Source organism: Punica granatum, chromosome 1 (genome assembly GCF_007655135.1).
Source record: "Punica granatum isolate Tunisia-2019 chromosome 1, ASM765513v2, whole genome shotgun sequence".
Lineage (NCBI taxonomy): Eukaryota > Viridiplantae > Streptophyta > Magnoliopsida > Myrtales > Lythraceae > Punica > Punica granatum.
In genome coordinates, this window is record NC_045127.1 from 8,333,991 (window position 1) to 8,349,227 (window position 15,237).

Sequence of the window (15,237 nt, forward strand, 5' to 3'; positions counted from 1 at the left end):
CTCCCTCGGCCTCGGCCTCAGCCTCGGCCCCAAAAATAATATATATATATATATATTCGGTTATTTATAAAATCCCAATCCGGAAAAATCAGCAATGAGACGAAAGCTGGTAGCTTTCTTCCTTCCTCTCTATTGACTTCCGCTTCTGAATCCGACCGGTACCGAGCTTTCGGGGAGTCCGAGGTCTGAAAGGGGTTGCAGCTGTTTCTGGGTCTCTGTCTTCTGGGGAAGAGGAGGGAGGAGGAAGAAGATGTGGGGCTTCGGGGGTAGGTACTATTGGGGAAGGAGGGTTGGGGACAGGGAGAAGGCTGAAGGGGTGGTGGTGGTGTTCGCATGGATGTCCAGTCAGGAGAGGCACTTGAAGAGCTACGTTCAGCTCTACGGCTCTCTGGGGTGGAATTCCCTCGTCTGCCACTCGCAATTCCTCAACATGTAAGTTGTCTCTGGGTTTCGTTCTTTTCTTGCCCACGATCTCCGTTGGTATGTAGAATCGATAAGTTTGTTGCGGGGGCTGTCCTGCGTTCAATTTGGCCTCCCGTGTCTTGCTGATTTATGAGCTCGCTTGAGAATTTGCCTGTGTGGAAGGGAGGGAGATGATTTGAGGCAATTCAGGGGTTTTGGTGTTGACTGCGGATGAGTGTTAAGTGTACCCAATTGCTTGGTTAGCTTAGTTATCAAAGAATTTCGAGCTTTAATACTGTGGATGAAGTTCATCTTTTTTTAATGATGCAAAAGTGGGTGTCTCTTAGGTCTCCGTTCTATTCTTCGAATGAATACAAGAATTGATTTTTGTTGCTTCTGGTGCCAAATTAACTGTGGAGTTACGGATGCTTGTGAGTGGAGCATCAGAATTGGGCCTTTGTCCTGAATCCCGTTGGATGGTTATGTCCTCTAATGTGCCTCCTTGAAGAGGGGAAAGAATTCAGTGCTAGGATAAATCGCACGTTTGTATTGGTCCATATTAAAGTTCTTTGGAGCGAATTCTAGTGCGGGGACTGTCATTGCAGATAGTGCTTACAACAGGGTGTTTAAATTCTCTGCGTCTCATAACTTCTTATGTTGACCTTTTTAACCAGGCTTCAAAATCTCTCATCTAAGGGTGTGTAAAAATCATGATTAAGTGGGAAGGGTTGATGTTACAGAGGCATCGATTCGGTTAGAAGCCTTAATTTATCTGCTCTTGCTATTGGGTCTGTCTCTATCTGGCACTATCAGGCAATGCAGTTCTGTAAAAATAGATATCAAGTTTGGTCAAACATCAGGAAATTTTTCTTGAGGTGGATTCAGTTACAGTCAGATTGAGTGCTACAGTCAGAGATTTTCATAAATATTGACTTTGGAAGCCTGAGATGGATCCATTCAGTTCAGACCTATTACTTATTTGATTCAGCGATCTGATTGGGACTGGCTGGTCGATTCAAAAGACACTTTTTATGATTGGCTGAACTGCTGAAATAACTACCGAGTAAGATCAGTCCAGGAATTGTATTTTGTGTGCATTCTCTCCTTTTTGGCTTAAAGGATGAATGAATATGTAAATCCTACTTTTCGCCCTTTCACAAATATACAGTTATGTGGACTTCCGAGTTATTGTTGTTTTATGATTGTACTGGCATTTTTTTTATCCCTGCCTATCATGCTCCATAATATTACGTGCTAAGGGTTCCAACTTGTAGAATGGACTTACTCAGTTGTCATTCTTTAAGACTGATGATTGAGATAGCATACTTTTCAAAATCCGTGGCAGAAAAATGAGCTTTGATTTTGGTGGTATGTGCAGGTTCTTTCCTGATAAGGCTGAAGCTCTTGCAGTACAAGTCCTCAGTGCACTTATTGAGGTTGGTTTAACTGCATTTTTTGTTTGGGTCCACATACTTGATCCTACGGGGAAATTTCTCTGTAGAAGTGGATTTAGATTTGAAAACAATTGTTGGTCAATCATCGAATTACTGATTGATTGCGTCCAATGATGCACAGGAGGTAAAGGTTCGGCCATTTCCAGTAGTTTTTGCTTCGTTTTCTGGTGGGCCCAAAGCTTGCATGTACAAAATTATTCAGGTAACTCGTTCCCACTTATCCATTCATCCTGCTTGTTGTACCTCGCTTCAGAATCAGAAAATAGCTTCCTATGGTCCTTTTCTCCTAGTCTCTGAAATTTCTTTACATATTTGTTGCAGATATTAGAGGGACAATGTGAAACTCAGCTGAGTCCGGTATGCTTTTTACGATCCAAACTCAAGTCTTCTACATCATTTTATACAACCATGTTTATAAATTTTTGGGTTAATGACCCAAAAAAACATGAACTTTGACCACTTTTAAAATTTTGGCATGAACTTTATTTTTTGGCAAAAAAAGGCACGGACTTTGATTTTCTTGTCAAGTTAGGCATCTGTGTCGTTTTTTATCCATTTTGCTAACGCGGCGAACAACGGTGCCTACATGGCAAATGATATTATCCCATGTTAGCAAAAATAATAAAAATTTAAAGGAAAAAAAGGGAGAGAAATGCTTTGATCGGAGAAAGGGTAAGTCCCGGCTAGCCACCATAACCTCGACTGGAGTCGTCGGTGACTTCAGAGGGCATCGACCGGGGAGTAGTGACCGGGATCGAGGCCCTACCCTCCGAAATCGGGATAATCCCCAATGGTAGTGGCTGGGATCGAGGCTCCACCTGCCGGAATCAGGAAAAGCCCCTAATTTGACGATTCTCTTGATTCCGGTGGTATGATTTCGTCCACCACTCTTGATTAGGTTTGTTAGTGCTCTTTAGGGTCACCAACGACTCCCATTGGGGGGGCGGTGGCCCACCCTGTCTTCGAGCAATGCCTCTCTCTCTCTATTTTTTTTTTCCTTTAGTTTTTTTAAATTTTTGCTGAAGTGGCATGACACCATTTACCACGTAGATACCGTTTTCCGCCAAGTTAGCAAAATTGATGGAAAATGACACAGATGCCTAACTTGAGAAGAAAATCAAAGTTCGTGTCTTTTTTTGCCAAAAAATAAAGTTCGTTCCAAAATTAAAAAATGGGCCAAAGTTCATACTTTTTTGGATCATTAGCCCTAAATTTTTTATGTATTGGGCCTACGTTATGGATTAAGTCTTGAAAATGTCAGGAAGTAGAGAGAGGAGTAAGAAGGGCGTGAGGGAGAAACAGGGAAACATTTTGAGAGCTCTTTTTTAAAGTAGTTACATTACTTAGTCTGCTGTCAAGTTCATTAAAAATTACCAAATGAATTTACTAATTTTTTCCCCTGAACTTCGTCTGTCCACACTTTTCCTCCTGATCTATCTTCATAGGCTATGAATCATAGCTAATTATTAGCAAACTTTTCAGCGCTTAAGTCATGAAGTTTTATGAGATGCTAATTTAATGAATATGACTTATTAGAAGAAAATGAAATAAAGTTATTATCTTGAACAGATTAGTGGATGTTCGCGAGAAAGTTTCTGGCAGTTTGAACATAGTCCTACGCTCCGGAATATGTATTTAATATTTATAGTCTTGGCTCTACTTGATGTATATTTGAATGTCTTGGCTCTACTTATGTGAGCTTTCTCTTTTTTGAAGGACAATGTCCGATTGGTCAGAGATTGTATGTCGGGATATATTTTTGACTCTGGCCCAACCGATTTTACGAGTGATCTTGGGGCTCGTTTCGTGGTACACCCATCTGTTCTTAAGATGTCCAGGCCACCAAGACTAGCTTCATGGGTCGCCAATGGAATTGCCTCGGGTTTGGATGCCCTTTTCCTCAGCAGGTTTGAGTCGCAGCGGGCAGAATATTGGCAAACCTTATATTCTTCTATCGTAAGTCAATAATAAATTTCGTGAAATAGGATTTAATCCTTCTCTGCTACCCCTTTTCTACAATCAGTCAATTGATGGTTAGTTGAATATATTTCTGTGAAGGGAGTGGGGGCACCGTATTTAATCTTGTGTTCAGAAACCGACGACCTTGCTCCATATCAAATTATTTCTAATTTTGCTCGACGGCTTCAAGATCTTGGAGCCGATGTTAAAATGATCACCTGGAGTGGATCTCCTCATGTAGGTATGTTCTTGGTTGGCAGTTATCTGAGCTTCATTCGTCTTCCATTTCTTCAATTAATGACTTGTGAGTTCGTGAGTATATTTTGTACTTAGGTAAGATTCCTTTTTTTTTTTTTTTTGGGCACATCATTACATTGTTACTTATGTTTCGAATCTTGTAGATTTGAACGTGGCCCAATAAAAATCTCACAACTAAGATTTCTTTTCAGGTCATTACAGGCATTACCCAGTTGATTACAAAGCTGCAGCGACTGAGCTCCTTGGTAAGGCAGCGGCTATCTATAGCCAGAGACACAACCGTGTCGAACAAGAAAAAATGGGCTTTGAGGGAGGGCGAGACGTAATCCCTGACCCAATCTTCAACCTTGGTAAAGCCGCCACAGGCCTCAGTCAGGGTTCCCATGGGCTGACACTCGCGCTGAGTGACCAGTTTCTTGTTCCGACCTCAGTTGTGTCGTATGATGGGGGTAGTAGGAATTTTGGGTCAGTGCAGGACAACCACCAAGAGGATATGATCCACTTGCCTGCACGACCAAGTATTAATGCCCACGGGGTTTTAGGCCAGATCCTCTTCGATGTCTGTGTCCCGAAGGACGTGGAGGACTGGGACATAAAGCAGTCGTACTACTCAAATCGACGTCCTTTTGCCTCCTCTAGGAGGCACGCTCCGTTCAACCCAATAAAGTGCATACTTCGGTCGAGATTATAGAGCTGGCTTACAAGTCCCCGGCAATGTTATCTTCCAGTTGGGTTGTTCTTTAGCGTGGCAGCCCCTTGTTAAAGGGAAGATTCTGGCATTCGAAGCGGTCGGAAAAGATTCATCCAGACCAGAGCGTTTATAACTGTCCATACATCAATTAGCCTAAGGGAAGTATCTTCTGGAGAAGGTTCGTTCCGGGTGGGAGTTTGAGTCCCGGAACACTGTTCAAATATTTATTCGTTGGGGTTGAACAAGGAAACCGCGAATATGGGATAGCTGGTTGATGTTCTGTTTCATCACCACAGGAAAATGTACAGTAACCGCAACTTACTGGAAATGCTGATCTTTTTGTGAGTTGTATGTAAGGATAAATCTTCTTGTGAAATAAGAGCAGTCCAATGATCTTGCCACTCATAGTGAGCAGTCCAATGATCTTACCACAACTGTCTCGTATTTTGCTTAACCGTGATTGATTCTGTTCAGTATTTTGGTCTTAGTAGTATGAGTATAGCCAATGATCTCGCCACTCATAGTTGACCCTTTGGATTTTAGTTGCATTCTTTGATAGAACGTCGAAACATTAGCTGCTCTTTAAGCATGCAATTTATCACATAGACATTCTGTGATATTGGTTTCTCACAAAAGGTTAATTCAACTATCTTATAGAGAATTGGAATGATCTTTAAAGAAATTGGTGAAACCGTCGAATTCTCCATATAACTTTGATGTTTTATATGCATCTGGTCGTGCATAATGGTGCAGGCTTGCATGATATCAAGGATCTTGGCCGACAGCCCAGGCTTGCAGCATATCAAGGATAATGTTACATTGCAATTCCTGAATTAAAATATTGACAGTAAATTGATAAATTGGCCATCCAGAAATGCATGTTACATCAAATCTGACCTCAAGAAATTTTTTACATAAAATTGAACATTGAGAGGTTAAGTGTATATCAAGTCCGACCTCAAGAAATTTTTTATATCAAATTTAACATCGAGATATTAAGTATACATCAAATTGAACCTTGAGAAAATTAAGTGTACATCAAATCCGATCTCAAGAAATTTTTTACATTAAATTGAACTTTGAGAGATTAAGTGTACATCAAATTGAACCTTGAGAGATTAAGTGTATATCAAATCTGATCTCAATAAATTTTTTACATCAAATTAAACATTGAGGGGTTAAATGTACGTCAAATCCAACCTTCCGTCAGAGTGCCGTCCAAAAATGAATGGAAAAATTTGATCTGACATTCAACAGCTGATGTTGCATTGTTTGATTATTTTCTCTCATATTTTATTATTCCCCATTTTTATCTGGTTTAAAAAAATATTTCCTACAGTTCCATCACTTTTTAATCAGGGGCGGGAAAAACTTCCTACTCCCGGCGCGTCCTCCTCAATCGCTAATGCTCTCGTCCATCCATTTTTGGACGACATTATGACAGAATGTCAAATTTGATGTACATTTGATCTCTCAAGGTTCTATTTGATGTAAAAAATTTATTGAGGTCAGATAAACATGCATTTTTGGAGGATCAATTTATCAATTTACTCAAATAGTAATCATATGGTTCATGTGATGTGATCACGATATAGGCCAATCATAATAACCCAATAAAAGTAAATACAAAAATAAATTATCGGGTATTTAATTGACTCGGATCCACCCGAGTACATATCCGATTAAAGAGAATCTCTGTCCGCCGGAAGATGAAGAAGATACTGGTGACCGGCGCCACCGGTTACCTCGGCGGAAGGCTGTGCGCCGCCCTTCTGAGGGACGGCAACTCCGTCCGCGCCCTCGTCCGCCCCACCAGCGATCTTTCCACCCTCCCCCGCGGCGAGGCCCTTGAGCTCGCCTATGGCGACGTCACTGACTATCGCTCCCTAGCCGACGCCGTCTCCGGCTGCCACGTCATCTTCCACGCTGCCGCTCTCGTCGAGCCCTGGCTTCCCGACCCTTCGAAGTTCTTCTCCGTAAGCAAGACTCAACTATGCCAAACCTGTTGCCGTCAGTGATGCGTGAAAACGTCTTAATCAAGCGCGGTTGTGATGGGTGTTGTCAGGTCAACGTCGGAGGTTTGGAGAATCTCCTGCGAGCGGTGAAGGAGTCGGACGCCGTCGAGAAGATCATCTACACGTCGTCGTTCTTCGCGCTCGGACCTACCGACGGACATGTCGCCGATGAGAGCCAAGTATGAACTGCTTGGACATGTCAATCCCCTGACTGATTCCATTGATCTTCCTGTCCTGTCATTGGATATTATCGTTATTATATATGATTGATGAATTAGTGTGATCGTAGGCTCATCACCAGAAATTCTTCTGCACGGAGTATGAGAAATCGAAGGTTGCAGCCGGTAAACTTGCACTGCGAGCTGCAACGGAGGGGTTGCCCATTGTAATGGTGTTTCCCGGGGTTATCTACGGGCCCGGAAAGCTCACAGCTGGGAATGTCGTTGCTCGTTTGGTAAGATTGATTTTCTTGTGTCGGCTCTCATAGAAAGTAGTATTGTTGAATCCGTTATCGGGGCCCGGCGTAAAATTTAGTTGAATCAATTATTTCATAGAGTACTTTTCTTCCTGCTGTTCTTAGTATTTGATTATTCCTCTATCTGGTTCCTTTGGAGTGAGGGTAATTTTCTTGATCGTTCTGATTATTGCACGGACGTGTCGCTGTCTCGCAATGGCTGTTTATCAATGGGTTTGTTGGTGATGTTGCATGGTCTGAAATGGTGAAACGTGAAGTGGTGGTTTGATGATAGGTCAGCAATGTGGTTTGTGTGCATTTTGATCGAGTTCAATCCCTGTACTTCCAAGTTCGCAGTGAAGTTGGATTTACTCCTGAAAATTGCTTGTAGACGGATTAGGTAGATCGTTATTGGATCAGATTTTCCGGAGCTTTCTCTTACCATTGAAAAGGGAAACTTTGTGCATAGACCCTGAATCCAAAAAGTTACCCGTTCTCCTGATGGATATGTTCCCTTTCCTTTGGTTTCAGTTGATAGAACGGTTCAGTGGAAGGTTGCCTGGTTACATTGGTAAAGGCAGTGACAAGTACTCGTTCAGTCATGTGGACGATGTGGTGGAGGGGCATATTGCTGCGATGCACAAAGGCCGAATTGGTGAAAGATATCTGCTCACCGGAGAAAATGCTTCCTTCATGCATGTTTTCGATATAGCTGCTATCATCACCGGAACAAGCAGGCCGAGGATTCACCTCCCATTGTGGGCAATTGAGGTGTATGGATGGTTGTCCGTTTTCTTCTCCCGTATCACTGGAAAGCTTCCTCTCATCAGTCCCCCGGTATACTTCATTGTTTTCTCTGACTATTGGATCAGCATAATTTTATATAGCTTAAAATTCAGATTAGATCAGCTGGCAAGATCAGTCAGCCCATAACCAAACCATCGTCCAAGCCACAGATACCGAAATGGGCTCTTTATCAATCGTATGATACTTGTATTATTAAAATGCGTTGCTGATAAGGTTACGATGTTTTTATATGGGCAGACTGTTTATGTTCTGAGGCACCAGTGGGCATATTCATGTGAGAAAGCTAAAGCAGAGCTCGGATATAGCCCTCGAAGCCTCAGAGAAGGGCTAGAAGAGATGATCCCTTGGCTGAAGAGCTTAGGACAGATCAAATACTGAGAACATAGAAACCTTTTGATATCACTGCACTTATGTTCTTACGCTCGGATCAACAACGGAGTGCCGCTGCGAACCATGACTTCCCAGCTGGACTCGTGTAAAATAAGGACATGTGATTTGATATGATATTTGTAATGTTACTGACAATTCTGAAGGAGATTTTCTAGCTCGGGCCACACTCCTTGACAAGGCGCAAGTCGTGATCGGAGTGAAGTAGTAGTTGCTGTGGTTGGTCGTGTCACTCATAATGCGGCTCGTTTGGCATGAATTTTGTGTTCCCGAGCAAAGAGCTCGGGAAGTGCACCACATCTGCAATGCCCCGATGCTTCGCATCTCCGTTCGGTTTCAGGTTCGAGAATGAATACCAAATCCATATGGAGTGTTGCGTAGAAAGTGCCAAAAGAAAAGCTATCATCGATCATACTCTAATTCCATCAAACACAAACTGTAGCCCCAAATGACTATCAAGAATCAATTAATGATGTATTAGCATTTTAGCAATGACTATTAAGAACCAATTGATTATTCTTTTACCCAGCCAAAAAATTAAAAAAAAAAGATCACACTCTTACGGAGAAAAATGGGAAAAACTCATATTTATTATATGCAAGTTAATTATAATCACCACTAATACTGTGATTAATTAGTGGTGAGAGAATTAATTACATTCTCAGTCAGACACCTATGAGCAGGTTTGAGTGGGAATCCAACGGTCAACTCGAAATTCAAATCCTTGGAAAATGTTCTGAAGCTCTCTGTCTCTGCTCTGCTCTTGCTCAGCTGCGCCTACTCTCTCCCTTTACCTTCCATTTGCTCTGTGAAAAGCGAGGAGAAGGAGGAGGAGGAGAACGAAGGGCAAAGGTAGCAGAGTCCTGGGTTCTCGAGCAGAGGAAAATGGTGGCGGCTGCTGCTGCAAAGGTCTCGTACGAGGAATGCCGTCGGAAGAGGCTGGAAGAGAATCAGAAGAGAATGGAATCCCTTAACCTCCCCCAGCTCGCTCAATCTCTCCGCAGAAGCTCTTCCCTCTCTCCCTCTCCCAGCCCCGTAACATCCTCTCTCTCTTTCTCCCACATTGTCTGCGTTAGGTTTTCTTCGTCCTGTTTTTTATGATCAGGGAACAGTTATTGAGCTTGAAGAACGATCGCTTGGACAGAATTTGTTAGGAGACAGTAGTGTGCATGTCGGATCACTCGACATAGGAAGAACCCATAGGAAATTTCTTCAATATTAAGCTCGATCTTGTTAAGTCAATAGCGTAATACTGAAACTGCATTTATCAACTCACATCGCACGTATTGATAAATCGGCAGTGTCAACAACTGCATCTTGTTCCGAAGAAGAAAGTTGTGGTGCTTGAAATTTTGGGACACACACGATCACATTTTCTGTCCCACCCGTGTCCCCTTCTCGATGCATAAGTACTTTTGACACGGTCCTCCGAATACTATTACTATGGTTTGACAGAATCTAATATTTCTTGGATTATTCAGATGAAGCAGGCTAAGCCGCGGAGGACAGTTGAGAAGCAAGTTGTTGTTGTCAGGAGGTCCGGTCGGGTTGCTAACATGCCCGCTCCCGTTTACAAAGAAGTTGGTCCTTTTCTCCCCTTCATCAAGTCTCCTCCCTTCCTGCTCGGGATTCTCTAACTTTAAATTCTTTTTGCGTAGACGTTCAGCCTCCATTCTCGAGTTACTTCCCCGTATTTTGCTCCTCGGAGATGAGGTAAAAAAAATAAATATAAAACATTGATAACTTTATGCCCTTGTGCAGGTCGTTGTGGACAGGATCAGCACTCCAAGAAGGTACATGGTACAATTGTCTCGATAGCTGAACTTGGCATCTGGAATTTAATTAACTTCATCGAACGTCTAGAACTGATGTCTCTGAAGCATGTTAGGATTTACAAGCGGAGGGAGCCAATAAGCATCGTATTTGCCTCAAATGAAGGTAGAGAATATGCAATAGAGAAGGCCAAGGAGCTGGAATCCACCTTACAGCTTCAGTATCCCACCTTAGTCAAGTCCATGCTTCCTTCTCACGTCTCCGGGTGTTTCTGGCTGGTAAATAACAATAGATATTTCTTATTTTCATATCAAGGATTGGAATTCCCGTTGAAAAATGAATACTGATTTACTGAAGTGCTTCCTTCTTCTTACTTGAAAGGGTCTTCCTGTCCATTTCTGCAAGACAAGTCTCCCGAAGAATGATGGCATGATCACTTTGGTTGATGAAGAGGGAGAAGAGTTCCCAACTGTGTATTTGGCACGAAAGACGGGACTTAGCGGTGGGTGGAAAGGGTTCTCGGTGGCTCACGAACTGAATGATGGGGATGCCTTGGTTTTTCAAGTTATTCAACCCACCGTGCTGAAGGTATATCAATAAACATAACTTAAGATTTCACATCATTTGTCTCTGACTCTGAGAGATCACATGATTCTATTCTTATTAGAAGTTAAACTTTCACAACGCATCTCCAATTAATTCTTGCTCTAATGGTTCCTTTCCCAGGTCCACATTATAAGGGTGAGCAGTTATGATGAGGGTGAAAAGTTCTAATTGAATACGGCGTGGCTCAAATTTCAAGTGGAATGGTAAGTTCTTTCACATGATATTGGCTTAGATGTGCCCCTCTTCATTATAAGTTCCCCAGGGGATTTACATTGTATGTTGCAGGTCTTAGGTTGCCACTGGAGGTTCATCTGCTCAAGAAAGTTTCTGCTATTATCAAAGGGGAAGCATTAACAGTGATTTGGAGAATTTTGATTAGTTTGTTCATAAGTAGGCAATTCTGGCTTGTTATCAGCTTTTCAGTGGAATCATATGTTTTTGGCAGTGTACGGGTGCACATTTTGCTCTTTTTTGTTATGTATTGGCGGATGAAAATATGCCGGAAACGCCTGTTTATCTTGATGAACCAGCTTGCTCTTCATTGAACTCATCGAAAAGAATACAAAGAAATGCCCATTTATCATTATTGACCTCTCAATTTTAATGGATGCAACCACTCTTTCATCTTCTCTGTGTCTCAGTTTTGATGTTCTTAGTATCTTGATTACATTCTAATTTGTTTTTTTTTTTTCTGATGATGAATAAATTCCCTGTTTGCGGTTCTTTGTATGTTGATCACTCTTCAATTGGCCAGACAATGCCGTTTTTCTGCATTTTTATCTAGTTCGACTTATATACTTTCAAGTTTGCAGTACAGCTGGATTTACTCCCGAAATTGCTTTTCAAATCGTTCAGAAAGATTGGCAGCTAAGCACATTTTCCTAAACTTCCATCTATACCTTGATAAAAGAAACAGCCGATGACTCTACAAAATTATGACCCAATCATTGACAGGGAAACTGTGTCCACCAAAAACAAGAACTAGTATTTCCGCAGTTTTCTTATGTTTCAGTTGAGCGAGCGCCCCGTGAAAGGTTGCCTGGTATATTGGTGAAGGCAACTCTTTCAGTCTCGCAGATGATGTGGTGGAGGGGGCATATTTAACCGATGCCTAAATGCTTGATTGGGAGAAAGATATGAACTTGCAGAAGAATATGCTTCCTCCATGCATGTTTTCGACAAAGCTACTATTATCACCAGAATAAGCTGGCAATTGAGGTATATGCATGGTTATTGGTTTTTTCCTCCCGGATCACTGGAAAGCTTCCTCTGTCAACCCCCGCTGTACGCTTTGTTGTTCCTGTGAACTGTTATTACCAGCTAATAACATAGTCAAGCAGAAGAGACCAGTTCGAAGAGCTTGGGATTAATCAAGTACCCAGAACGTGGATGGAAACATCACCATTGAAATATATCACAACTCTTGCTGCCGTGTTCGGATCAGCAGAAGAGTGCCCAGCAAACCTCGACTTTTCGTCGCCTTCTGCTGAGAACCGCTGTACAACGCCATACTCTCCCATATAACTTGGACATGTGCTCCGATCTGATACTTAAAAATATTACTGTCTGATCTCATAGAAATTTATTTAGTCTGCGCAACTTTTTCACGAAGGTGCAGGGCCGTAGATCGTGGTTGGTGTAAGGTAGATTTGCCGTAGTCATTCGTAAGTCAGCTTGTGTTAACAGAAATACTCGTGGGCATGGAGCTTAGGAAGTGCATTGCCTCTTCGAGCATTGATGCTGCATTCCGTCGGTTTGTTTTGGGTGAACTCGGATCAGTGTCCAGGGACGCAGAAACCAACATAAACAAGAATTCGAGGTGGATTTCGTTGTAATTCCAGTATCAGACGCATACAGAATTCCATCAAATATGTATCATATATGAACTTTCTGGCCAAATTAGACTTATAGATATAGAAATAGTGATTATAATAATAAGGAAATAATTCCTTTTATGGAAAAAAAAAGTATCATTAAGAGACATTTTTTTTTGTCCAATGAGAGATGTCCACGTACGAGGTTTGAGTGGGAACTCAACGGTCAACTCGAAATTCAAACCTTTGCCCCTCTGTACATGTTCTGAAGCCCTGCTCTGCACTGTAGCGACTACTCTCCCTTCCCTCTCCATTTGCTCTGTCAAAACCTCAAGAGGAGAAGGAAGAAGAAGGCAGCAGAATCCCAAGGTTGGATCAGTTCTCGATCGAGGAAAATGGTGGCTGCTGCTCCGAAGGTCTCGTACGAGGAGTGCCGTCGGAAGAGGCTGGAAGAGAACCAGAAGAGAATGGAAGCCCTCAATCTCCCCCAGCTCGCTCAGTCTCTCCGCAGAAGCTCTTCCCTCTCTCCCTCTCCCAGCCCCGTAACCTCTCTCTCTCTCTCTCTCTCTCTCTCTCTATCTCTCCGTTGGCCCCGTAACTTCTTTGTACATGTAAAGATGCGATTTTTATCTCATCAAGGAGCAAACGTTAAGCTTGAAGAACGATCAATTTGAACAGTTTACATGTGTTAAGAGACAGAACAGGAGTGTACAATTCTGATCACACAACATAGAGGAGTCTCCAAAAGAATTTCCTGACATCACATATGTTGTCGTTGCATACTCCGTCTTATTAGCCATTGCTGAAATGCCATAGCTGCATATGTCCTGCGCTCGAAACTCAGGATGCGCACAATCACATTTTCTGTTCACTTCTTTATGATGGTTTAATTAATGAATTCTCGGGTGCCTTGGAATGCTCAGATGAAGCAGACTAAGCCGCGGAATGTTGAGAAGCAAGTGGTGGTTGTCAGGAGGTCAGGTCGGATCGCTAACATGCCCGTGCCTGTTTACAAAGAAGTTGGTCCATTCTTCCCCTCCGAGATCTATTTCTAACCTTAGCAATCGGTTCTCCGAGTTACTTGCTAGAAGTTTGTACTTAGAACTGGAAAATGGTGTTGAAAACTTCGTGTCCTGGTGCAGGTTGTTGTGGACAGGATCAACAGTCCCAGAAGGTATGTGATGCATTTGTCTCCATACCTGAAATTAATATCCTTAGAATTTCATTTAATTCATCGATTATCAATTTTTGGATATCTGAAATCTCTTGAGTTCGTTAGGATATACACGCGGAGGGACCCATCAAACATAGTATATGCCTCAAATGAAGCTCGGGAATATGCATTAGAGCAGGCGGAGGAGCTGCAGTCCACCTTGGGACCTCAGTATCCTACCTTAGTAAAGACCATGCTTCCATCACACGTCTCCGGTGGTTTCTGGCTGGTAAATGGAATTATATATCTCCATTTTTATTTTTTGAGAGTCGGATAATTCAGTCTGCGGGATGAATGCTGATTCTGTATTGTTCCTTAAAAGGGTCTTCCAGTCCAATTCTGCAAGACAAGTCTCCCGAAAAATGACGGCTTGATCACCTTGGTTGATGAAGAGGGAGAAGAGTTCCCAACTGTGTATTTGGCCCGAAAGACAGGACTCAGCGGTGGGTGGAAAGGGTTCGCGGTGGCTCACGAGTTGAATGATGGTGATGCCTTGGTTTTTCAACTGATCAAACCCACCGTTCTGAAGGTATATATCATCGATGAGCTTCTTAACGTCCACGGGAGATAAGATGATTTTATGCATAGGCTATATGCAGACTTTCACAATGGGGCACCGTTGATGAATTCTTGATTTAATGTTTCTTTTCCCAGGTTTACATCATAAGGGTGAGCAGTTACGACGAGGGCGAAAAGTTCTAATTTTAACGCGGGATGCTTCGAATTTCTGATGGCATGGTATACCTTCTTTATCGTACTACCGACTTAGAGGCGACTCTTAACATTTCAAGAATCTGAGGGGCTTCACATTCTATATTGCAGATCATAGGTTGCCTTTTGAGGTTCCTCTTCTCAAGAAAGTTCCCTGCATTTACCTGAATGGAAGTGCTGATGATGTCCATTGTTTCAGAGTAATTTTGTTTATAAGTAGGCAGTCTTAGCTCGAGTCTGAGCTCATCCTTAACAATTTAGGGGAATCATGCTAAATGCTTTCGACATTGTATGGGCGCACATTTTGCTGTTTTGTTTTGTGTTGCCCGATGAAAATGTGCTGAAAACAAAAGAGTACCAGTAGACCTCCCAATTCTAATGGATGCATTCACTCTTCTCATCTACTCTCTTTAGTTCGATAGCAATTCTGCTAGCAAAAGCAATGCGAAAAAGAGTTCTGCAGGAGCTTCCAATTCCAAACAGCCTAAGGTGAAGGAGCAAAACATTCAAGTGTATTCGAGACCAGTGGAAATTCTACCATCCGAGGCTCCTGTCACTGAAAAAAGTTGACCCGACGATCACAAAATGGGCAGGAGAAGCTTCCATTTAAGGAGCTCATAGTTACATTATCCGACAAGCTCGTTGGGCCGTCAGGCACGCGACCACCTTCACATATGATGAACTTCATAGTTA

At 42.4% G+C, this 15,237-nt stretch overlaps 3 protein-coding genes across 8 annotated transcripts; all 3 read left to right on the plus strand.

Annotated features, from left to right (window-relative positions):
• Nucleotides 1–5,169, plus strand: LOC116216055. The gene is made up of 7 exons (XM_031551976.1): nucleotides 1–432; nucleotides 1,781–1,838; nucleotides 1,978–2,058; nucleotides 2,178–2,213; nucleotides 3,573–3,812; nucleotides 3,915–4,056; nucleotides 4,265–5,169. The coding sequence occupies exons 1-7, from the start codon at nucleotides 251–253 to the stop codon at nucleotides 4,762–4,764; spliced, it is 1,239 nt and encodes a 412-aa protein (XP_031407836.1). The 5' UTR covers nucleotides 1–250; the 3' UTR covers nucleotides 4,765–5,169.
• A 1,250-nt stretch (nucleotides 5,170–6,419) lies between these two features.
• On the plus strand, nucleotides 6,420–8,575 carry LOC116192269 (putative dihydroflavonol 4-reductase). Its single transcript, XM_031520764.1, has 5 exons — nucleotides 6,420–6,740; nucleotides 6,830–6,958; nucleotides 7,069–7,233; nucleotides 7,765–8,070; nucleotides 8,278–8,575. Exons 1-5 carry the CDS (start codon nucleotides 6,474–6,476, stop codon nucleotides 8,416–8,418), a joined length of 1,008 nt encoding a protein of 335 aa, XP_031376624.1. The 5' UTR covers nucleotides 6,420–6,473; the 3' UTR covers nucleotides 8,419–8,575.
• A 160-nt stretch (nucleotides 8,576–8,735) lies between these two features.
• On the plus strand, nucleotides 8,736–14,948 carry LOC116192270 (B3 domain-containing protein At5g42700). 6 transcript variants are annotated; one of them, XM_031520766.1, is made up of 8 exons: nucleotides 8,736–9,462; nucleotides 9,909–10,007; nucleotides 10,086–10,106; nucleotides 10,189–10,227; nucleotides 10,308–10,478; nucleotides 10,582–10,788; nucleotides 10,927–11,009; nucleotides 11,092–11,396. In XM_031520766.1, exons 1-7 carry the CDS (start codon nucleotides 9,103–9,105, stop codon nucleotides 10,972–10,974), a joined length of 945 nt encoding a protein of 314 aa, XP_031376626.1. In that variant the 5' UTR covers nucleotides 8,736–9,102; the 3' UTR covers nucleotides 10,975–11,009; nucleotides 11,092–11,396. The 6 variants fall into 6 exon arrangements, with proteins under 6 accessions (XP_031376626.1, XP_031376630.1, XP_031376627.1 ...); XM_031520767.1 differs by having other exon boundaries at nucleotides 9,040–9,462; nucleotides 10,189–10,220; nucleotides 10,316–10,478; XM_031520770.1 differs by lacking the exons at nucleotides 9,909–10,007; nucleotides 10,086–10,106; nucleotides 10,189–10,227; ... (2 more) ...; nucleotides 10,927–11,009; nucleotides 11,092–11,396 and adding exons at nucleotides 13,544–13,639; nucleotides 13,763–13,794; nucleotides 13,900–14,062; ... (1 more) ...; nucleotides 14,488–14,571; nucleotides 14,656–14,948.
• Nucleotides 14,949–15,237: the final 289 nt, after the last annotated feature.